Consider the following 25,478-nt stretch of genomic DNA (forward strand, 5'->3'; position numbering starts at 1 on the left):
GTTCAACAATAGATAGTTTATACACTCATCATATCCTTGTTACAAACCTCTGTACCATTAACTTTCTTTACTGCTGCTGCACAAAGAACTTAATTTAAGTTCAATTTTAAGAATTTAAAATTTATGTACCAGACCTTCTTATTGATTAAGTGGAGTTATGCTAACAAAGAACTTGGCCCTTTGTCTTTTCATCTACTTTTCCTCTTTATTAGCTTCAAATCCAGAAGCTGTAATTTGCCCCATTTACTCCATTAAAAATAATGCTTCTGCAGTGGAAGCGAGTTAACTGGTAACTCCTTAAGTCTTTTTCCTCTAGCTCATGTATTGCTCCCTAATCCATCTGGCTTCTAAGGCTCTTGTATAGAAAGGGATATGGGCTTAAGCAGCAGCCTGCCGACCCAAGCATCTCTCATTTTCTCTGCTTCAGTGCCACTGAAATCTGCCACAAAGAAGTCTAGACCCATGGAGAGACTCCCTTATCCACACCCAAAGTAGTAGCTAGCCTTCTGGTAAATGAAAAGACAGGGTGGAAAGGTCTCCAGGGAAAAGGGAAGTATATAAACCAAGAAAGAGCCCAAAGGAGTATAGAGTTATCTGAAATTTCCCAGGTTTAAGTTTTTTGTGGATATTTTGAGTTTCAATGAGAAAACTGGAGTGGATTTTTTCATACATATTTTTTACCGAAAATTAATCTTATTTTCTACCCTCTGTAGATATATTCAGTTTTTAAAAAATTTTGATGAAAAATTAAATTCAAATTTCAACAAGGTAAAAAGGAGCAAACTTTGGCTGAAAATGTTTGCATTTTCCCCCAGATTGAAATAAAATTAATATATAAATAAATCGATGTATAATTTTTAGTTTTCAATTTTTTCCCCAAATATATTACTTTAATTTACACGCAGTAATTCAAGTTTCTTACTTCAATACTAAAACAAAATACTGTACTTTGATTTCCACAATAAAAATGCACAGAATTTTATCCGCTAGGATAGCTGTTTTGTTTTGGTCATTTTGTTTATTTTTCAACTTCATTTAATTCTGTAAGGTTTGAGCAAAAAGGCTTCAGATTTTGCAATAGAAAATTCACACTTTTTCTGAAAACAAGCAAAGCAACTTTCTGTCTGCACATTAATTGTTTCAGGAAGTTATGAGCATCTCAAACCAGGAGTTTATAATGGGAGGTTGGGATTTTGAAAACAGCCTAAGGAAGTTATACACACAAATCCCTTTGAGATGCAGTGAGAGTTGGACTTCTACTTTTCCTAAACTCCTATTTTTGCAACCAAAACTGTACTTCAGTGGGTAACACTAGTGAAAGGTATAAAAATAGCAGACAGTTTTTTGCTTGCTAAGGTTGACAGAGTTCTGTTGGCTAAGTGTAAGGAAAAGATAAAATAATTTGCTTAAAATCAGGACATGTTCAGATGTGAGTCCAGGGTTTTGTTTTAGGCATATATTCACAGAAAAAAATACAAGTGTCACAATTTTTTTCACACTGAAAAGATTTTTGTTTAAGAATTTCCTTGGAAATAGAAAGGATAATTCTGTTTTAATATATAACCTTGTTATGTTGGTGGGTGATCTTAATGGAAGAAAAGATTTCTCTCTTTCTCTTGCTCCCTTTTTAAAAAAACTAATAGAACTAATTAAGGTAAAGCTAAAGGAATTGAATTCAAAGTTTGTATTGCACATGTAAACTAATCTTTTTACAATGGCATCTTTCAAAAGCTGTGTAAGAATACCATTCATGCCCTGTCCTATCTAGTAAATCCTCCCCAGAAAAGGAACAAAATGAAGGATTGTTATGAGCAAGCACTAAAGACTTTGAAGGAAGGGGTTCTATTCACACTTGTTGTTTGTCTACTAATTCATTAACATTTAAAAATACTGTATAATATCCTAGTTTAAAAAAAAGTCCAGTAGCAGTCATAATAGGTGTGTCAGCTGTACTTCAGGGAAAGAAGACCCTTGACAGGGTTAGGATCAAGTTTTTAAGTGAAAATACAATAGAACTCCAAGGAGCAAAGAATTGTTGAATAAATGCAGCGTAATCTCAAGTATTCTTATATGCCAAGTGCTGAAATGTAGTGCATCTGTGAACACGCTGAAGTGAAAAAAAACATCAGTTCAGTAGTCAGTGATTTTGTATAGCTCAGGCAAAATGGCTCAGAAGCTGCCACTGCATTTAGAGAGAGCTTTCTGCAGGTCCTGAAATATTAATACCCAAGGTTTAATGTAGTAGAAAACAAAAGATTATTTTGTGTCAAGCAAAAGTAGAAAATTCCTGTGAATTGTAGAATATCAAAACACCATGCATCCTCTCAATCCCTCCCTAGCCCCCAGAGTATGAAAAGAGGATGTAATGTGGTGGTTGTCACCCAAAATGTGTAACTGCTGCATCTTCCTGTTTTTGTGATTAAAGTGTTAAAGCCGCCACAGAATTTTCTTCTCCTGTGTAGGACTGGTTAATCCGTGCTTCATTTAGCATGTGTTTTGGTATTAGGAAAAAAATCAAGTGATAATCATTCTATTTAGTAATTTTGTATGAGCCATTGACAGAATTAAGATAGATGCTTGTCTTTTTTATTTATTTTTTTTAACATGGAAATGGGATTTGTAGTGCAAGTGGGATTACCGGTAGTTAGGTCTCAGGTTGTATTCCTCCCCCTCTATCTCCCTTTACTTTTTGCAATGTAAAAAGTATTCTCTGTCTGCATCTATGTGTTTGTCATTTTCAGGATTAGGGCACAATTGTGAACTGAGTCAGGCTAATGTAAACCAGGTGCACCAACATTTTCAATAGAGTTGCTACCAATTGACGCTGGTATAACTTACCTCAGAATCTGTCACTTGCATGTCAGCAGTGGTTTTAATGCAAATGCATTCAGGCTGTTAGCAGTTTTTGGGCTCATTCGTCAGATATTGCAACTGAGATGTTTAAAAAAAAATAAGGTAATTTTGCCTTCTTTTGGCAGCCTGTTCTACAAGCAGACTAACCCATTTTACACAAGTTGCCTTTGTTTACTGTGACTGACTGAGTGACAGCCTTGTACCCAGTGGATTTCTGTTTGTGTTCAGGAACTAATTGTATTTGATGTGGAGAGGTTGGTCTTGACCCCAGTGCTTCTTCCTGCCAAAGCAGCGGTTTCTGATTTTAATCGAAACCCCAAGGCCATTTGAAGTGTAGCCAAAAAGCACCTTGCAAGCTGAACCTTATCTAATTATGCGATGTATATAAACTCCGGAAGCATAAATCTTAGTCATTGGAGCAGTATGTTTTTATAAGATTCACTGGTCCAGTGACAGCCAAAGTGAGTGAGAACAAGATTGATCTCACAGTGCTTTTATTGACAGTACGCCACACATCATGAAGTTTTTAGGCTCATTAAGGAAATTCCATAAATATCTTTGGTTAGTAAGAGCAAAGTAACTGGCTCCTTCACAAATGTGTTTCTGAAATCCCTGCCCAGGGCCTGTATCATAAAAATAAAAAGAATAAATTAAAAACAACAACAACAGTGGAATGCGGTCAGTGATGAAGAAAGGCTTTGAATGGGACTGCCTGCTCCTTTCTGCAGCCATGCATGTAACAGCACAGGAACTAAAGATAGTCGAGGTGCTAAATGAAGAGCTGTGAAAGTGAGTCATGCTGTAAATATTGGGAGTAATCCCCCTTCTACACTTTCTGTCATTATAAAAATCGCCTGGATGTTTGCTCTCTTCTGTGAAGGGTTGAAAACCAGCGTTGGCTGCCTTTCTTTCGCCAAGGCACAGATTTCTAGGATGACATACCTACAGCTCCCTATTAAAATGTGCTATTAACGATACTAATGAGTTTTTTCCAAGTGATGTAAAAGTAGCCATCCGTGTAAGCGTTGCCTTTATGAAGATGAAGTCACTGAAAGCTTGCCAAGAGCACATGGGATTCTGTGCCAACAGTGCAGCTATTGGATACTCTAGCTTAGAGAAGGGAAGAACATGCTGATTTCCTCCCTTAGGGAGAAAGAGCCAAATTAATTCTGCCTTGCCAGAAGGGAGATATGCCATTTCTGGGCATGTTAGATTCAGAACCGCCCTGCTAATCACAGTGGGTGCCGGTTCCACTCCATCTCCAAAATTGGCACTGTCAGACTATCGGCTGCCATTCCTTTAAGTGGTCGTGGAATTACACAGTTGTGTTCTGTTTACGGTGCTGTATGAGTGTGTGCAGGTGGGAAGGGGGAGAGACATACAAGTCCATGTATAATACAAAGATGAAGAAGCTTTTCCAGTAGAGTTGGCAGGGATATGTGCTTATAGGTGTTGTTAAAAGAGCCCTTGTTTGAATTAGAAATTGATATCTCAAGGTAGGGCTAGCAACTAAAGAGTTTGTTAGTTAGTTAACGTCTCACCTGGGACTATATGGACGTGGTTTGTTCTTCCTCTAAAATGTCTCCTGCCTAGATTTTGACTAAACGAGAGCATTTCACTATCACACCCTGGGCCAATAACACTCTCCATTCCCTTCTTTCCTTCTAGCCTGCAAAATTGGATACTACAAAGCTCTCTCCACAGACGTTTCCTGTGCCAAGTGCCCGTCCCACAGCTACTCCATCTGGGAGGGCTCTACTTCCTGCACATGTGATCGGGGCTTTTTCCGAGCTGAAAATGATGCTGCCTCCATGCCCTGCACTCGTAAGTTGGACTCTCTTATTTATTTATTCATTCTGCCTCAATGATTTGTATGGAAAAAATGGTCCTTTGAGATGCACCTCCCACTTGGAGAAGTGTGCAGGAGCAGTGTTCAGTATCAGTTCAGCGTTCCTCTTCAACCAAGTAAGCATAATAAGTCAGAAGTGAGTCTCTTCCCAACATGAAACATAACATGAAATGTGTAAATAAATGAGTGTTTAAACCATTTGCTGTAAAAGTAAATAGCTCAGCAATAATTATCAGAGGTTTGGCCTCTTATCAGTGGCAGACACAGGATTGGAACCTCTTCCTCAGGAGTCCCAGTGTAGGGCAGTACATCTGGACTACACTGCCTCTTCGCCTGCAAAGCCTTCATGTTAATGCTGTATGTGTTTACAGTTACTAGGCAGAATGTTGACTAGCTTAAAATGTATAGCATGTCTCCTTAAGGATGGCATTAGCACTCTGAAATACCAGGATGCTTGGTTTATTGTGCTGCTTATACGTACATGCTTTCTAAATGCAAAGCTGCAATCAGTAAATACTCAAGTGGCTCCAATTTGTGAGGAAACAGGAGATTATATTTTAATTCCACAAGGATGTTTTTGTCAGGGAGACTGTCATAGGGTGAGACTCACCACCATGGTGCCTCTTGCTGGTAGCACTGGGAATTAGCTCTTGCCAGCCTGTAAGATGCCTCCCTGTGGCTGTTGTCTCTGCTGTCGCTCCAGTCTTCCGTTCTGGACCCACGTCACTCCCAGACTGTGGTGACTCTTCAGGACACTGCCCTCTGGCAGTGCTCACTACAAGTTGTCTCTCAGCTCCCTTTGGGGCGGGTGGGGGGGGACAGTTTGTCAGCAGTCTTGTGTCTCTGTCCTCTGGGGTCTTCCCCTCCCCCAATTCCTCTATACCCACCTTGCCTCATTCACCCACTGCTAGTCTTCATCTAGCCCCTTACCTCGGGGCAAACTGCAGTCTGAAATGGCCACTCCTCATTGGCAAGGGGGTGTGGGCCTGCTGCCTTTTCCAATCACTGGCTGTTTCCCTGCAAGCTTAGTACACTCAGGCCTTGTCCCAGGCCCTGAAGCCTGGGAGCGAGGTCCGGTCTTTTCCCAAAATTGTTCTCTCTCAGGAAACCTCCAGCTTCCCTGACAACCAGGTCCCTCCTGCTCCCCAACTAGAGCAGTAGTGTCTCCCCCAGGGCTGCGTTTTAGCCTTAAAGGGACAGTGGGGGCAGACACCCTTAGTCTCTGTGACGGGGTATGTCTAGACTATATCCCTCTGTCGCCAGAGGGATGAAAAATAGACAAATTGCAATGAAGTTGGGATTTAAATCTCCTGTGCTTCATTTGAATAAAAATGTCCACCGCATTTTGCCGAGTCAGCAGTTTGTTGGCAAAAAGCGACAAAGACGGGTATCGGGTGACAAAGCCTTTGTCGGCTGATCCCTAACGCCTTGTAAAATGAGGTTTACAGTATCGGCTGACAAAGGCTATCTTTGTTAGCTGATCCCCGTCTTGACAGCTGCTTTTTGCCGACACACTGCTGACTCGGCAAAACGTGGCGGACATTTTTATTCAAATGACGCGCGGGAGATTTGCATTGTCGGTATGTCTAATTTACATCCCTCTGGTGACAGAGGGATGTAGTCTAGACATACCCTAAGGAAGATGGAACAATGAGCATGCCTACACTGATAAGTATCAATCCAGGTATGTGTTAGTGGGTCACGCTGCCTATGAGGTAGAACTTACACCATTCCTCGGCCACATATTTTGATCATAAAGTTTCTTCTGTAGGAATATAACATTTTGAATCAATAAACATAAAGGCTATATTTTGCTGGGGTCTTAGGGTCAATTTATGTACAGCTCCCATTGAAGGCTATGGGACTGCTTTTGGAGTCAAAATTGGGTGCCCGCACGTGTGTGTGTGTGCAAGAGAGCGAGAGAGAGCTTTTGTTTTATTTTATTAGTTTTTATTGTAATCCAAATTTCTTATGGAGAGATGAGAGGAAATAATATTTTGTCCATGGCTGTTACCGTATCCCTTTAAGTTCCAGCCTTTCCCTTCCCATAACTGCACCTCCAAGCACCATTGTTATACCAGCTAAAGTTTCTAATGAATGACGTCCTGACCAAAAATGAAACTATCAAACAAAGGTTTGAGGTGAGGAGACATGTGTAAGTGACCAAAGTGCAAAGAGAGCGTTCCAGTGAGTAATATGGTTTAGTGGGAGGGTACAGTTCTTTCTTGTGAAGCATATTCTGGCAGATTATGTGTTTGGACTAGGGTCTATGTTTGCTATGTTTAATCACTGCCTGTGATGTTCTGACTAGCTTATGAATAGTGGGGTGGATAGTTGGTCACAACTGCAGTCATTGTTCTCAGGATTACCCCCAAGTTTATAGCTTAATCCCAAAAGAGTGGAGCTGAAAAAATGAGGACACAGTCTTGTTCCCATTCCTCACTCTCGCAAGTGAGAACACTGGGCCTGCAGAGCCAAGAAGGCTGCACAGTCGTCCCACGAGCCCTGGAACATTGGGGAAGAATGATGGCTAAGCTCTGAGTTCTTCCTAGGGCAGTGTGGCTTTGGGTATGTCTACACTACATGGCTCCGTCGATGGAACCATGTAGATGAGCTTTGTAGATATAGCAAAATGAAGCGGCGATTTAAATAATCGCCACTTCATTTACATCAAAATGGCTGCCGCGCTGGATGCTTGGCGGCCCACATCAAAAGCCTTTGTCAACCGCCCCGATAAACCTCATCCCATGAAGCATAAAGGGGTGGTCGACAAAGGCTTTTGATGTCGACTGCTGAGCGTACAGACTACCGCGCTGAGCCGACAAAAAGTTGATCGGCACAGCATGGCAGCCATTTTGATGTAAATGAAGTGGCGATTATTTAAATCGCCACTTCATTTTGCTATGGTCCCAGGCATGAGGCACATGGGTGACCCCTACCCCGGGCGCACGGCATGGACGGCCCCTGCCTTGGACGCGCGGCACATGCCAGTGCCGGCCCCTGGCGCGAGGCTCATGGGCGGCCCCTGCCCCAGGCGCCCAGCAATCCCAAAAGATTGGGGACCACTGCACTAGGAAGTAATTACTTTGAATGGCCTTGGGGAGGAACTATTCTGAAATAGCGGTAGTGGCAAAATAGCAGTTTTGGAAGAGGTGTTATTCCGAAGCAGAATGAGGTTTACAGAAGTTGGAATAATTATTATTTTGCATTGTTATTTCAGAATAATGGCCTTTATTCCGAAGTAACACTGCTGTGTAGGTTTACGTATATGCTCTGTAAGGGTAAGTAACCCCTTTGGAAGAACTACCTCTCTTTGCCTGCCTTTTCTTCACAAGATATGGGGAAAGAGAGGAACATAAGCATCAGAAGTTTGGGGTTTTTTTTCAGACTGATTTCAGACACTAATCAGTTCTTACCAGTTGGTTAAACCAGGTGACAAACCCAATTCACTGGTGCTGACAGCCATAATAATCAGGCACCATCTTTGTTCATTATGCTCTCTTTAAACCAGGTATTCTCATTCAGCCCTGCATTTAGTAATCGCTCAGTGTGACTGCACACTAATGAAGAAATAAAACACAGTATCTGAGATCCATTCTTCTAGCAAAAAGATAGACTATGCTCCAGTGGCTTGTAAAATCAGTTTCCTGTTCACTTGGAGAGCTATTAGACCAGGTGAACAAAAGTAGTGTTCGGTAATTTGGAGGTAAACACCTGAAATGGACTGTTGATTAAGCTTTTTTTAAACTATGTATTATTATTTCTAACCCTTTTTTTGAGATGAAGAACTTGAGTCTTCTCTGGACTCTTTTCTATAGAGACTTGACTCTTGGGCATCAGTTTCTTTCAGTAATATATTGGCTACTCTTGTGTCACTTGTATCTTACTCTTTGTAGGCTTCAGGAAGAAGACTCCTATAGCTTTCCATTAGCCTGATTGTGCTTATGAATGAGAGGGAATTAGAGTTCTCTTCCTCCCTTTCCTTTTATACAGTTTTTGTGTCAATGAAATTGCACAAGCTGAGCCAAATGTGTTCCCCAGAGCTTGGAATATTCTGACACCTCCCCTCCGAAGCAGAGGTTTGATGAGGAGTATTTTACATGTTTTGTCCTCTGTTAAGCTATACAAACCACTTTTAACTCGTGTACATGTCAGTGTTACCCCATTTAAGTAAATGGCCCAAATTCAACTCTTTAGTTACAGTGGTAGAAATCTAGTATTGCTCTATGATGTTGGCAGTTACTGCTAGGATTACCAGATTTTTTTAAAAAATATCGGACACACTTGATCTCAGATGGGGGGGCGGGGCAGGGCTGGCTGGGAGAGATCGGGGGGAGGGACCGCCTGGCAGGAAGCAGGGCTGGCCAGGAAGGGGTTGGGGGAAGCGGGGCTGGCCGGAGGAGATCGAGAGGGGTGGAATCGGCCGGCGGGAAGCAGGGCTGGCCGGGAGAGGGTTAAGGGGAGTGGGGCTGGCTGGTGGGGAACTGACTGGCGGGAAGCAGGGCTGTCCGGGAGCGGGTTGGGGAGAGCGGGGCTGACTGGGGGGGGGGGAGTGGAGTGTGTGTGTGTGTGTGTGTGTGTGTGGCGGGGGGGAACCAGCCAGTGTGGAGCGGGGCTGGCTCGAGTGCACGCAGATCCCGGGGTGCCTGTCCAGCGCGTGGTCCTGGCGGGGCGCATGGGCGAGTCTGGCCCCGGGGGATTCCATCCCGCCCCCGGTTCCGCTCCCCTCCTCGCTACTGTTTAGTTGCGTACTGCCTGGCTTGTAGACACTCTCACGCAGTTTGCAACTACGTACTGATACTCATGATAATAATAAAAACTTCATTAGAAAATACCGGACATTTATATGTCTGGTATTTTCTCAGTTTGTTTCCTGAACAGAAAACTCAAATACCAGACAGTCCAGTTCAAAACTGGACACCTGGCAATCCTTGTTACTGCTGACTTTCTCCTAAAAAAATGAGAGCAAAATACAGTCAGGCAGGCTTGAATGGATGTGAATGACAGCAAACTTTGACCCACTGGTTGTAGCTAAGACGTGAATAGAGCAGACATAGATGCACAAAGACATGAAGAAACATGGCCATTTACTTACAGGACAGAAGGGAACTTTTACTTCAATCTCCTCTCCAAGGATAATCACAGCTGTGGTGTCCTCATCAATGAAAAGAACCACCTCCTTTCTTACACAAAATTCTCTTGGTTTGGATCTGCCTCATTGGCTAAGTGAGGAATTCAGGCTTGCAATTCTAAAGTGCACGCAGCTTGTCAGCTGTGTGCTCGGGCAAGAAAATGGTATGGTTAATGTATTGTACACTTGAGCACAAACTGTGGGGAAAAAGCCATTCCCCCCCCCCCTCCCCCTAAAAGCATGGCAAAAGTTGTTTTAATGCAACTATTCAGACCTTCAAAGAAGATGGGTCTGTCATAAGTTTCGCGCTTCAATATGGGGTATTGTCTCCACTATAAATACATCTGTGAGAGGTAGAAAGCCACCAGTTAAGTCATGCTCCTTATTCCTGAATTTCTTTTTCTAATGATCCATGAGCATTCAGGTTTTAGATTTCCTCACTAAATTCCATTCTGACATAGGCAGGTGTAATTCCTACTTAAGTCAATGAGATTCAGAGGTAGTCAAGTTTAATCTGTAACTGGAAAAACTTGAAGAACTACGAATAGTCTAGCAACACCTTAAAGACTAACAAAACATGTAGATGGTGTCATAGGCTCAGTGGGTTGTACCCACAAAAGCTCATGATACCATCTACATGTTTTATTAGTCTTTAAGTGCTGCTAAGACTATTCATTGTTTTTCAAGTTTTTTTTTTAAGTCTATGAGAGTTTTTCTTTCTTTCCCCTATGTATCTTTTGCACTGTTTTTTTAACAAACAGTGCAAATGTAAAATATAGGGCACTTTTGTATTGTTTATGTAGTCTGTTTGATCAATATTATTAATGGTTTGTGATTGGAGCATTTTGGTAAAAAGAGATGGTTAGCACAGTCTGTCCTGCTTGAGATTTGTCTAAGTTAATGACCCTGAATAATTTAGTCCATGGTGTCACCCAAACAAGGACTGATAGTTTGATTGATAGTTTGGCATGGCCTAACATATTCCTAAAACAATTGCTTTTTAAGACCGTTTATGCCAAAGGAGCTTAGATTTAACGAGGACAAATTTAGCAAGATGCATGATGAAAGTGCCTGCTTTAAAATAGCTTTCTCCAGTTTAGGTTATCAAGAAATCAAAAGAGCTTTACTTCAAACAGCAAACGTCACTTAGTTTGTCTTTACATTCACCTCTTCTAATTGAATTTAGTGCACTTCTGTATTTCCTTCAGAAAGTATATTGTTTTTAAATTACCATTTCAGTCCTATTACTCAAGTCTCCTGCTTCTAATGCTTTCTGACAGTTATCAACATAATGAACCATAATGAAATGATGAGCAATCTACAGTGGAAACTCAATGTGGATTCTACTAGTGCTGTGTGACTGTGTTGTTAAAATTTGAATGCAAATTAAAATAACACTGTCCTTACTTGTTTCCAAGGTCAAGGTTTAAAATCAAGTTCTGTAAGGTCTAAACACTTTAATCTCGCAAATGTTACATTATCATATAATGTCTTTAATTCCCTCCTCTGTTACACTTAAAATATCACAAAGAAAAACATTGGCTTAAATTTTAAAAAATGTGGGTGCAGTTACATACCTGTTTGAAAATACATTCACAGTAACTCCTTATGCAAATGGCTAATTCCATATAGAACCGATCATCTGAGCATGTATTCAGTACGTTTTCTACAATTGCTTACATTTTTGCATAAAGGAACACACATGTAGAAGCTTCTTAAACTTAGCCCTTCAGTGAACATCCGGACAAATTCCCATTGTTGCCTGTTCTAATTTTATGCAATTGGAGGTCAATTGTTGGTGCAGAAGAACCAGATAGGAAGGAATAACACGTAGCCAAGAAAGCTATAGCGTGTAGGAGGCAGTTTTAATATGGGCTTCTCCATATTTTCTTATGGTTTCCTCCACACTTTTTCTAATAATAAGAAATACAGTCTGAGAGGCCTTTAGTGAGCAGTTGTATTGTATGAAAGAGCAAATAAGATCTAGTGTAAATTATACTGAAACCTATAGAAGAGACCACCCTTATTTGGCAGCTTCTTTTCATAAGACGTGGTGTTTCTTTCCTAACGTAATAATTCTGCCCCACCTTAGTAGAAGACTATAATTAAGCAACAGACTTTATTATTGCCTTAAGGCAGATTTAATTATATAAAATGCTGCTTCATCTTTAAGGAACAATAACCCATAACTGTATTGTGTAGAACTTGCATACCAACTGTTCTCTTGAAACACTTTTAGGGTTGCAAATTTGAGGTGAGTGAAAAGTGTATTTTGCATAGGCAATAGTGGTTTGAGGGATTTTTTTTGGGGGGGTGGGTTGGGTTGTTTTAGATGAGATTTAGAAATATACTGTCAGTTAGCTGCAGCTAGGGATTTAGTTTGACAGGAAATTCACAGAAGGCGGGCCTCACACCAAAAACTGTGATTGGATGAAAGGACTGAGGAGGCTAAGTGGGAGACGAGGGAGTATGGGACAAGAGAGGTGTTGATTTATTGGATCTAGTCTTCCAGTCAGAACATTTTAAAAATAATTTTTTTGCATCAGATCTTGATGTGTATTGGGATCCAAGGGAGTATATGAGGCTATGGCTTTATAATAATTAAGGTTAAAATCAATGGTTCATTAAATGCAGTAAAGGAGATACTAGCTTACTGCTGCCTCTCTTTCTCTATATCTTTAAATCTGTACAGGCATTTACTGGATTAATTTGGGACTCTGATTTTGACCCAGTCCTGAAGTCCATATCCATTGAAGTAAATCAAGTTTTGCCAAAGTAAAAAATTTAGCTGTTTGTGCAGTAACATAACTTGTTTTTCCTGGTTGGACTTTTCCCTATCAAACGTCCAAAGAATCTTTTGCCATCCACAATGGGTTTCATTACTTTTAATCTGTTTGACAGCAGGAGTTGCCACACATCCTGGTTTAGGAAAATCAGTAGTTGTGACTAGAGTAACTACTGGTGGGGAATTGAGAGAGACCACACAATGGTGACGTGTGTCTCAAACTTCCCATGGGACATTAATAATCAGAATTCTGCAGTAACTCCTTAGCTTCAGAGAAGTGGAAATATCAATTGCATTGTTCTTTAAATCAAAGAAACCAAGTCTTATGAATTCAGTAACCAAGGGGGAAGAGATCCTTTGGCAAGTCATTGGGAAATAGTACATGCCAGGAAAATGGACACTTCTATTACTGTCCCATTTCCAAAGGTCATAGTAGGTTAAACTCCATCCAAAGTCACTGGGAGTCTTGCCTGAGTAAAAACTTTGGAATTGGTTCCTTGTGTACCATTTGTATGCTTTGATTAATCTAGGTAAACTAATATTAATCTGTGCTCAAAAGAAAGGAAAGTAGCCAGTGACTGATATTTCAAGTGGTTGTTACTTTTTAGTGCACAGTTAACTTTAGCCCTCACCGTTGTAAAAACACATATCCTGTAATGATAAATGACCAGGGATGCCCATGCAGCTAGGAAGCAATGGTTGTCCTAAACGGCAGTGCTTATGTAAACCAGCCTGCAGCAAGCAGAGAGCTGTCCCGCAACTGCTGAAAGAAAGCAATTAGTGGCAGCAACATATTCAACTGTCAGGGGAAAGCGTGGGCTTTATTTCAGAGTCAAAACTTACACATCCCAAGTGTTTACTGTGCGTTATAACCTGTCTTTCAGATGGAGAGAGATTAACAACAAAGGCTTATCTGAAGGGCTCCACAGCCCAGACACTGAAGCATTATTGACAGCTGCAAAGTTGTACATGATTAATGAAGTTTTAGGAAATAGAAAGGGGAGAACCAAGCAGCTTCTTCTTGAACTCTTGGCCTTGCACCAATTTCCCCAGCATTTCAGTGAGGCAGCATCATGAGTTTAAAGGAATTTATCTTATTATTTATTTGAGTTATTTTTCTTTGCACCCAATTGGAAATACAGAACTTTGTCTCTAGGGAGTTCCATTTTAGACTTGTGTTGGATTTAAAAATATATTCCGTTAATGGTTGAAAGACTTTAGGTTCTGAAAGCTGTTTTCTCTTTGCGTCTCTATAGTCCTTTTTATTCTTGCTATATTGTATGCAGTGTCTGGCATACAAAACTCATACAACAGAAGATGTATTTGATTTTTAATGACTTATTGTACAGTGAATAATGTGTGTCCAGTTAGGCTTTCTTGCCATTAAAATGCTGACATCTGGACAGTCTCTCACAGATGTCTATTGTGCAAAGTTGTTCCTGCATCTTATCGAAAACTTCAGGGCTTTCCTTTAGTCTACTCAAAGCCAAGTTGCTGATTCAAGTCAGTCCAATTCATACCAGGTTCCTTTTAGACTGCAGTGACTCTTGGCTGGTCTTTTCTTTTGGATGACTGTTATACAGTGGACAAGGCTCTTTTCATATAGAGACAAGGCCGCTCACTCGTCACGCATCCGGGGGTGGGGCCACTCGTGCACTGTGCATCCAGTGGGGCGGGGCTGCGCACGCCCATAGAGACGCATTAAGGGGGTGGGGGGCTAGTCGGGCAGCTGCCCGGGACGCCAACCTATGGGGGGTGCCTGATGGCAGCTGTAAGGGGAGCTGTGCGCCCAGGACCAGAGGCCGTGTGGCGCCCCTTGGGCACACATAAATACCCCGGCAGGCGCTGGATCCGGCCCACCTAACACTTAGATCCGGTGTGTTCATTTGCATATGTCGCACTCACATTTGCATTACCTTCTCCAATCCCTCTTGAGCAAGACTTGTGTTGACGGCTCCTTTTCGCACAAAACCCCCCATTGTGCAAGAGCCGTTCTTCCTGAAAAAATGAGGAAGAATGGCTGTTGTGCAAAAGGGAGGGTTGCGCAAAAAGGAGCCATCTACCCAGCTCATTTTTGCGCAAAAACCTCTTGCGCAAAAGGGATCCGAGGAGGAAATGCAAATGTGAGCACAACATATGCAAATGAGCACTCCACTTACATTTCCTCTTGCACAGGAGGATTGCAGTATAGACATAGCCCTAATGTGATTCACTGTCCCATACAGTGGCATCTATACCACAGCAACAGATAAGAACAAGAGACCTCTACAGCCGTGGTCCCCAACACGGTGCCCGCGGGCGCCATGGCGCCCGCGGGGGCATTTCTCTGTGCCCGCCAAGTGCTCAGGGCTGACCTGGCCCCGGCCCCGGGCGCATGGCGCACGGTGAGCGCCGGCCCCAGGGGTGCCGCGGATTCACCCCCTGCGGCGCATGGGGGGGAGAGAGCGTCAGCGCCGGCCCCGAGTGCGTGGCGCTTGGGGGGGGAGGGGGAGGAAGCGCTAGCGCCGGCTCCGGGCGCACGGCGCTTGGGGAGAGAGCACTAGCGCTGGCCTGGGCGCGCGGCACTTGGGGGAGGGAGGGAGGAAAAGAGCACCAGCGCTGGCCCCCGGCGCGCGGCGCTTGGGAGAGAGCGCCGGGCGCGCGGCACTTGAGGGAGGGGGGGGAGAGCGCCAGCGCCGGCCCGGGCGTGCGGCGCTTGAGGGGAGAGCGCCGGCCCCCGGAATGCGGCTATGGGGGGGCCCCGCCCCCGGCTATGGGGGGCCCCCCCGCCCCTCCCCCTGGGCACCCGGCGGGCGAATGGCCATGCCCCCTGGCGCCCGGCAACCCCAAATGGTTGGGGACCACTGCTCTACAGCATGAGGTCAGAGCCAGTAGCTGGCTTTTAGCTCAACGGGTAGAGGCTCCTATACTAAGCTTCAGAGGTCCTAGGTTCAAATCCACCTGGTGGGGGTTATGTGGACTGCATCTGTTTGCTTTCTTCTTATATTCTGCTGCCCATGCTGCTGAATTTCCAAGCAGTGGCTCAGGCAACAAGCTCCTAATTAAATGGCTTATGGTTCCCAGTCACAGCGTTACCCTGGCAGGGACTGGAGCTGTGAGCCCTTTAAATAGCCACAGCAACCCCAGGCTGCTGCCAGGCAGCATGGTAGAAGCAGGTCTGGGAGCTGCAATTCCTTTGCTGTGTTTTTAATTCAAAGCATTCGGCCCTGGACAACTGAGGGGAGGCTAGACCCAGCTCCAGCCCTTCCACACCAAGCACCTCCCTTTCCAGGGGTAGAGCTGGCCTGTAGCCATGTATCCAAATTCATTAAGTGCCCCCCTCCGCCCCCGTGCAAAAATGTATTGCCTATTCTTGTGCTAGGATAACAACAATCCTTCTCAAGCTTCTCCCTCCCCCGCCAAAGATACCACGGGGGTAGTTAAAGAAGATAAAAGTCCATTTTCCATGTATGAGGTTTCCTAAAGTTTGGTGGGGATTGCCAGTGAGTTATAGCTTCCTATGGGCTTCATGCTACAAAGCAAAATTAGATTGAATGCTGGGCAAAGAATCATTTCAATACTAATCATTATCTGTTGCACATTCTGCAGGGGTATCGTGATGGTGAAATGTTCTTTTACCCAGACATAAACACAGCATAAGAAAGGATTTGAATTCCAACGAGTAAAGGCCTGGTACTTAGGTACTTAGTAGGTACTTCACCCCAGATTTTTAAAGGTATTTTAGAATTGCAGCACTGAGCACTGAAACACCAAAATCTCATTTTCATAAGGACTTAGAAACTTAAGTCCCATTGAAAATGGGATGCAAACTCCTCAGCCAGTTAGATGCTACAATGTTGAGCAGAGCAAAAACTCAGTACAAAATCTGAGCCTGAGAGATCTTGGTGCCTACTGACCTCCTCAAAAGCTCTCTGCATAGGAGGCACTCAGCACCTTTCAGGATACAGCCTTTTGAGGTTTTAGACTCTGCGCAACAGTAGCTGATTTTCATTTCAGCCTGTTTTGTGGGATTAGTATGAAGGACGAGCTCCTCTTAGGATCTGATCCACAATCTACTGAAGTCAGTGGAAAGTCTCTTGTGGGCCAGCCTCTATTTGACCTTGGTTCCACGGCCCACTGGGGACATCTGCTGGAGAATCCTGCACGGCGCGGTGAGCACGGGCGTGTACTTGGCGCGGTTCACCCCCACCTCCGAAACGTGCCTCTTCTGTGGTGTGAGGGAGACCCTGACGCACATCTACATCGAGTGCGCCAGGCTACAACCCCTCTTTCGGCTCCTCCAGAACCTCTTGTTGAGGTTCTGGCTGCACTCCCCCCCCACACACACACTTGTTAATTTACGCACATCCCATCCATGGCCCCACAAAGTCGCGGGACCTCCTGGTCAACCTCCTCCTGGCTATGGCCAAATTAGCAATCTACAAAACCAGGGAGAAGAGGTTGGCCGGGGGAGGGGCCTGCGACTGTGGGGCCTATTTCCATTGCTGTATCTGGACAGAGTTCCAATGGGCAGCGCCTGCAGGCTCTCTCGAGACCTTCGGCGGGCAGTGGGCGCTGTCCGGGGTTCTCTGCTCGGTATCCCCATCCGGTTCCCTCGTTTTAACCCTTTGACCCTCACACCCATACCTGTTTAAAAAAAAAAAAAAAAAAAAAAACCTAGTCCAGTTAGGAATTCCCACCTCTGTTCAAAGTGACTCAAGGGTTCCTTGTTGTAAAGACACTGACATGAGTAACTAACTGAAGGAATGTTTAAGATAAAGCCTGTCCTTGTGTGGAGCATATTTTGAGAACCTCCGTTAACATGTTTATGGAGAGCGTGGGTTTGTTTGCTTTTAATAGAGCTGCACCCACGCACACGCATTCTTTCAAGATAGCAAACAAAATCTTAGCCCAGGTTGATAGCAGACAGAAACTTGTTCCCATCTGATTGCTAGTATCAGTGTAGTCCTTAATGGGGAAGTGTCATAGTCACAAAGCCCACCCCCACAGGTACCCTATAGACATCTTCAGCAGAGAAGCCAAGAAATGGTTTAGAGAAAGGCACACACCCTTCAACTTCTTGTGCTGATCCCTGTGTAACAGGACTGAAGTCACTATGGCAGGGCAGTTGGGGGCAAGCTTGCACTGCAACTGTCAATGCTTTATCTTTCTGTGGCTAAATAGACATTAGTTGTCAGCGCTATCAATCTAGCACCTTTCAGAAGCACTGAATTCACTTTAAAAGCATTAAGAGATGCATTTCCCCCGACGTTAAACCCATGCTAGAACTGAGAATTGATTTTTTTTAATCTAATAGAAAAAACGTTACTAAGATACTCTATAATGATTATTTAGGTTCATTAAAAAGAAAACACTTTATTTATCTTAAATGCTATGTCCACGTAAATCCAAAGAAAAGGAGGAAAACGAAACCCTTTCCATAGCTTTTGTGTAAGAGAAAGCCCTGCAGGAGACTTGGTAAGAAAAGGTGTATGTCATTGGTGGTTTAAAATACCCCTGCACCTACCATCCACATTAAAAGACAGTCCAGGATTTCAGAATGTTGGTTGTTTCAAGATTGGATGCTGACATCTTGTCAGGCTGAGGCAGCTGTGGTGGCTCAAGACCCATACTATAAATTCCTTGCTTTGCAGCATCTCTGTATGCAGAACAGTAGCTCTAGAGCTGCTTTGCTGGAATCCTTCTTTCACCATCTTTTAAACCAAACCTTCTAACCATGTATTGTTGCTGGACTTCCTATACCAAACAAGTCTTTCTGGTCCTGTCGTGGAAAGCTATAATTGCATTTACTGTCTGCACACACCCAGGGAGGCTTTCTGAGAAACACCTTGCTGGGCAGATCACTAATAAAAATGCAATATGTAAAATCCCCAGTATTAAACCTTAGTCATAGCAAGAGCTCACATGCAATTATCTAGAACACTGTATTCACATTTCCTAACCCTAATGCTCCAGTGCTGGTTATTTCTCGAGGCTTTTAAAGGCCATGCAGGTCAGGGAGGATTTACAGCAGCAGAGAAACTCAGGATAGGTTGGAACTCTTAGGGTGTGTGAGTATGAAGTTGCCTGACTGTGCCTGTATGTCACAGATCATGGTAGGGTAATACTGAGAGGCTGCCTTGTAGGAACAACGCAGGCCTTCACAGTGTTTTTAGGATTGCAGGGAGAGCACAGTCACAGTACCACCTTTTGATAAAGCATAGTATCGGTTTTCCTTCATGCACACAGGATCTGTTCTGCTGTTCTTAACGGGGTCTTGGTGCCGTTCTGCACTACTTTTAGGGAGTCCTGTGTCACCAGTGATTCTAGATTTGCACAGTCTGGTAGATTTTGAGTGATTGTGCCAGGTCCCAGAGCCTAAAGGGGCATGGTGTCTTTCCCTTGTGCGTGCATGAAGGGCTGGGCAGAATCAGTCCCTATGTGAGGACTCTGTGGCAAGAATATTGATCCAGCTGAATGAAATGTTCTTTGCACCACTTGCCTTTTGCAGTGGTTTAGCACGCTCTTGGAGCAGCGCTTTTTTATCCTGACAGAACCATTTTGGCCCATGCAGACATTGGCATCTCTTCTGGTTGTCTGTTAGGGTGGTTCAAGGTTAAGGACAACATTAGTCATCTGATAAAGATCATTTCTCTATTAAACAAAATCCCTTTCTAAATGGGGAATGTTGTAATGTTTCTCCGGGAAATTGATAGATGCAATGCAGCATGCTGAAATATACTTCTCCTACTATGCTCAAGGTCCCCTAAAAAGGTAGGGAACCTTTTTTGGGATGGGGGGGGCTACTGACCTACAGAAAAATCAGTCAGGAGCCACACATGAGAGAAGCAAACAAACAACAACAACAAAAAACCACAACTTTCACGGACATAGCCCCTGACTAAGGAGGAGAAAGATACTCCCCACGTTCCCCTTACAACTCAGAGCCTAGGGGTATCCAGCCTAGTTGATTTTGTGTGCTCCAGTCCCACAGGAGGGGAAGGAGGTAGGAGGCCTGGATCGCCAGTGTGGGCTCCCCAATGTTGGGAGTGGGCCCTGAGCCTTGGGGCCGGATCCAGGCAGGCCTGAGGGTCCCCACCCCTGCTTTAGAAAGATTTAGGATGGTTGCTGTGAAGTGGAATTTATGGGGTCCAAGGAGTAAAATTCAAAATTTCCCATCCTCCTTTGTCTGTGGGATATGCATTGTAATTATCCCCCACCTGGGACTTTTAGAAGAGCCTCAAAAACCACAAGACTTGTGATTTTATCAAAATAATTGACTGCACTGCACAGAGCCATCACCCCAATCTCTCCATCCCCATTGCAAAGCTTCTTCCTTGAAAGCCCAGAAGGGGAACTTCCATGAATGCAGCTCTCTGGCCTGAAGAAGATGCTTTTCACTGTGTGATCCCAGTAGCATGTTTGCTCCCTTCACTTGCTTTGCAGTGGAAAAACACTGGCTTCACTATAGTTCGGGCTCTCTGTGTCCATGGAAGGGTTTTCCCCTGTGTAAGGGTATCTTCTCAACTAGCTTAGAAAGCTCTAGTGTCCAAAACAAAGGGCATGCTGATTGCAGGTGAGATGGGAAAAAATGCTCAGTGAAACTGGGTTTGTCAATCTGAAATCTCTGCCCACACTTTATTCTTATATCTCCAATAGCAAATATTCTTCAGGAGAAAAGGAAATTGCCTTTCACCTTGACTTAATGGCAGACCGTCAAGTAACTCCCCCCTCCCCTCCCCTCCCCTCATCTTCCTTTTCATGCTGGAGGTGGTGTGCTCATCTCGGCGACCTGCAAGCATCTGCTTCCTTAGTTTTCTGCTTCATTGCTTCTCTGTTTAGACACTACCATGCCCTGTCCCACATACTAATTACTGACTTTTTGCTTCTGAGGAGCTTGATTCATTGTGGCACATTTTCCCACGTGAAACTGGACACAGAGCCTTGGAAAAGTGTCTTAATGCCTTAATGTACTTCAAAATCACTTTAGGTTTAACCCAGAAGTTACTGCAATGTCTGAGCCAGATGCAGCTGTTTTAGAGTATTTGAACTATATTATAAGCTAGACTGTACAAACCTTTTCTTATATTCAGGTCCTTGCTTCATGAATACCCCCATTGGCATCCATGGAACTTATTGCAGGTTTAGGTACTACTTGTCAAGAGCAAAGGTTTTATATGCTGGTCCTGTTTTAAACAGTGGAGCACTAATCAGACTCTTCTTAATGGCAATCCCTCTCACAGTTCCCCAGACTTGCAGATGTGCAAACAAGATTGCCCAGATCCTATGGGGGTGTCAGTGTTATAGTAAGTGTAGTGGCAAGTCTGTAGAAAAAGCAGTTCCTTGGCATGTCACGGTCTCACTTGAAAACACTGGGCACTTCTACGAAGCAAGGATCTGTGTCTGTTCAAGGCGGCGAAGGCTTCTCCATTCACCTCATACTTTCCTTCTATTTGTCTCCCAAACTCTAATATCTTGTGATCTCGCTCTCAGCTGCCCCTTGTTCCCACTGCACCCCTACAATGTTACTTTTGCAACTTTTTAGTCATGTGCTTAACCCTACGTGTTCCAATGTTTTTTCCTCCACGTACATCTCCCTCTTGCACTCCACATTCCCCTCTCGTTGCATAATTTCTTATCCAGCTCCCTGCCAGGCAATCTCCTTTTTCACTGAATGCAGCCTGGTATCCGTCTAATTGGTAACAGTGGGATGTGGCAGCCATCTTTCTATGAGTGAAAAGTATAAGGAAATGGTGGCCATCTTGCCTGAGTCTGGAACTCTGGTGATGTTGCATAAGAACAGAAGTTTATGAGTTTGTTGTTAGCATCTGGAGACCACAAGAGACTCAAAACTCCCGTCATACTGTGAAATCCATGATAAAACTTATGATTAACCAGAGTTAACTCTTGATATTTTGTGTGTGAAAAGTTATTTGCGATCCTTAGAGGTAATGATGGTTATTTAATAATGAGTTAATCTTTCACCTTCGTTCCAGGGCAAATAGAGTGCGAAGCTGCACACTCTTTTCTCTCACTGCAGTGGGAGCAGGGGCACTCGGCGCCTCCTGGAGACAGAGTTTTGAGAAGCCCTGAAGGGTTATTTTCACATGACATTAAAATAAGGTATTTTTATTTCCTAGGCCCTCCCTCTGCTCCCCTGAACCTGATTTCCAATGTCAATGAGACGTCAGTGAACTTGGAGTGGAGTGCCCCTCAGAACAGCGGAGGCCGCGATGACATCTCCTACAATGTGGTGTGCAAGAGATGTGGGGCTGGCGACCTCAACCGCTGTCGGTCGTGTGGTAGTGGCGTGCACTTCAGCCCCCAGCAGAATGGCTTGAAAACCACCAAGGTCTCTATTACTGACCTTCTGGCACACTCCAACTACACTTTTGAAATCTGGGCAGTGAACGGAGTGTCAAAGCAAAACCCCAGCCAGGACCAGGCTGTCTCAGTCACAGTGACAACTAACCAAGCAGGTAAGCCTCTAACCACACTCTCCTTCTCTTCCTCCTCCATCTGCTTTTTGCAAATGGCCTGACTTCGATTCATTTTTTTCATAATCACAGTAATGCCGAGAAAACCAAAGAAATCACATAGCTGAGCCAGAATCATACGTTCAGGATCATTTATGTGGAGTAATGTTAATGTTCAGAGGTACGGTCTGGGCAGAAGAACAGGAGGGTTTGACTGGGCTTTTTAACTGCAGTCCTGCAATGGGTGCAGTCCAGTTCCGCACCACACTGGGGGGCTACGTCTACACTGGCCCCTTTTCCGGAAGGGGCATGTAAATTTCACGAGTCGTCGTAGGGAAATCCGCGGGGGATTTAAATATCCCCCGCGGCATTTAAATAAAAATGTCCGCCGCTTTTTTCCGGCTTTTAAAAAAGCCGGAAAAGAGCGTCTAGACTGGCCCCGATCCTCCGGAAAAAGTGCCCTTTTCCGGAGGCTCTTATTCTTACTTCAAAGTAAGAATAAGAGCCTCCGGAAAAGGGCACTTTTTCCGGAGGATCGGGGCCAGTCTAGACGCTCTTTTCCGGCTTTTTTAAAAGCCGGAAAAAAGCGGCGGACATTTTTATTTAAATGCCGCGGGGGATATTTAAATCCCCCGCGGATTTCCCTACGACGACTCGTGAAATTTACATGCCCCTTCCGGAAAAGGGGCCAGTGTAGACGTAGCCGGGCTGTGTCGACACTGCAGTTATTTTTGGAAAAAGATACGCAAATTGTCAAATGTGGAAAAACCTCCTCTTTCAGAAGAGCCCATATTCCTCATTAAATGAGGAATACAGGGCTTCTGAAACAGCGTGCTCACTTTTTTGGAAACTGATCAGAAAAAGCGGACACGTTCCCTGGACGCGGCAGAGTTTTTCTGGGATACCTCTAGTATCCCGGAAAAACTCAGTCGTGTAGACATAGCCTGGGAGGCATTCTGCAGCGGCAGTGCCATGCCCCCTCCTCATTGCAGTGCTATATTGGTGCATGATACTGGTCTCCAGTCTCACGTTGCTGGGTAGTGCTCAAGGATAGAGCTATGGCCCTGCCTCCTTTCTGAATCTTGTGGGTAAGACCCTGAAAGTAGAAGTTACGAAGCTGGGAGCAGCAATCTGTTCTTCCGTAAGAATAGGAATTGCACTTCTGCTGGGCACTTACAGGGGATGCTCAAGGATCAGGGGTAGGAACTCTTTGCATGCTTTTCCTATGCTATGCATCCATATAAAGGACAAGTAGAATATTATTGTTAAATATTTTCTTAACCAAGTTTCTAGCATTTCTGTTTATCAGAACTGATTTTTTTAATATTAATATACCCAGTCACCGTTTATGCTTGTTTGCTTTTTTGCATGTCTTCCTTCCAAGACAGTGAAATTTGATTTGTAAGTTTTATCTCTGTTTAGACCATACTCTGTTCTAGTTTTTGGTTTTGCTTCTCTTTGCTTGACTTTGCAGTACTGCAGGAGAACTGCAGTATTTAGCTCAGATTCTGTTTTTAAATTTTAATGAAAACTTTATTTATTCATATACAGTCAAAGTTTCAAATATAGTTTCTCCAGTGGAACTGTGTGTGCAGAATTATTTACTTGCACTTTGCATATATACAACTCACATCTCCAGACATCCTGCTACCAGGCCCTCAGGTATATAACCTAATTTAGCAAGGTGCCAGTTGGCATCAACTCTTCATGAAAGTGAAAGGGACCTAGTAACTCTGAGGAATGTGTCCATTTATGTACAGAATTATGGCTTTGTGTACACACTATTGTATAAATATCTAGACAGCTAGAAACACACTTAACTATACTGGCAAAGTTAAAAGTACAATTTCAGAGTCATGGCTCCTTTGAAAAATGTGTAGAGCTCTGTGTGGATAGAAAATTGCCATCCGGCTCCATATCTGCATCTGCAACAAGAATCCTCAGATATCCACATCTGCAGATGCAGATCCTTGCAAATATAAGCTTGTGCTGGGGCTGCACTGGAGCCAGACGATGGTGTACCCCAGAACACACAGGGTACTAGATATAAAATTTGTATGTGTACCCGCATCCATATCTGCAAAAATGAGCTGTGGATATCCACATTCACAGCTGTGGATGTGGATGCCCACGGATATAATGCAGATATCTGTGGATTTGTAGGGCTCTAAAAATTTGGTCCTGTAGTTTTTTTTAGAGCCTTTTTAACTGATGATATTTCTTAGGCTGTGATTAACAGAAAACACTGAGAGAGAATCTTAGGAGGCAGCTGCAGAAGAACATTCCTTACAGAAGGTGAAGGACTACAGGGGGAACTCTGTTGTGTGCAGTGAATGCCTAGCAAAAAAATTCCTCTTGATTTTTTTGGCATGTGTGGGGGTTAGTAGATGCATGTGTGCATGAATAATTAAGTGGGATCCATCTACTGCGTGAAAAATTGTGCTCTCTTATGATTTATTATTCAAACTGGAATCTGACTGAATATGCAAACCAGAATTGATTTTCTTTATTATTTTTCTTTGCATCTAGAGGTTTGTGTTTTCTGTGTTTCCTGTTGTTAGGCTATTAAATGCTTCAGGAGGCCAGGGAAAACAGTGCTAGTGTGAATGAAAAAGAACACAAAGGTGTCAGACTACCTCCCGTCCCTGACACTTCACATCACATTGTGCGTAAAACTTAAGTAAGAAATTGTGGCACAAATCTACAAACCTTTCCTTCCAGGAGTTAAATTTTTACATATACAAAAAGTCCCATTGACTTCAGTGGGATGGCTTGGTTGTGTAAAAGGTTGGGCTCTTGGGTTTTACAAGTAGTTATTCATATAATCATTGTAAATGGGAGTCAAGAGTGCACTAAAATTCATATAGCAGCAATCTTCTGTTGCAATATTTCATAATAAAGGGACACTTCTGTGGTTAAATATATAACCATATAGATCACCATCCACAGGGCATTTTTTGCTCTCAGGCCATTTTTACACTAGCATAAATCCTTTGATTTCACTGGAATTAGTCCTGATTTACACTACTAGAAAACTTGAGCTGTTTTTTTGGTGTCTGTCCGAAGACCTTCGAACACTCGACAGAAGAAAAAATAGATGCACTGCATGAACTCTTTGCTCACACGAGCAGCTTTTCCCTGTCAAATCTTGAGGTCCTCACTCAAGCAAACATTCTGTGACTGCATATGGCCCTGAGTCTATTGAGTGAGCAGAACTGGGGGGAAAGGATGCAGGAGGAGGTGTGTGTGTGGGGGGGGGGGGGAGGGTCCATGTGTTAAGCATGCAAGTACTTCCTAAGGGGATTAGAATATGCCATTCTCAGGAAACGTTTGATTACTGATTACAAAATGTGCAATCTCAGAACAGATTTTTAGATGTTGATATAAAAATATATATGGTGAGCC

The 25,478-nt window shown here is 43.6% G+C and overlaps 1 protein-coding gene across 1 annotated transcript in view; it reads left to right on the forward strand.

Annotated features, from left to right (window-relative positions):
• Positions 1 to 25,478, forward strand: part of EPHA4 (EPH receptor A4) — a 141,713-nt gene that overhangs the window by 54,188 nt on the left and 62,047 nt on the right. Inside the window, exons 4-5 of the mRNA XM_075937537.2 lie at positions 4,522 to 4,677; positions 21,738 to 22,076. Of these exons, the coding sequence (XP_075793652.1) occupies positions 4,522 to 4,677; positions 21,738 to 22,076 (495 nt within the window). The remainder of the gene's footprint in view (positions 1 to 4,521; positions 4,678 to 21,737; positions 22,077 to 25,478) is intronic.

This window comes from Pelodiscus sinensis, chromosome 10 (assembly GCF_052426305.1).
Source record: "Pelodiscus sinensis isolate ZL-2025 chromosome 10, ASM5242630v1, whole genome shotgun sequence".
Lineage (NCBI taxonomy): Eukaryota > Metazoa > Chordata > Testudines > Trionychidae > Pelodiscus > Pelodiscus sinensis.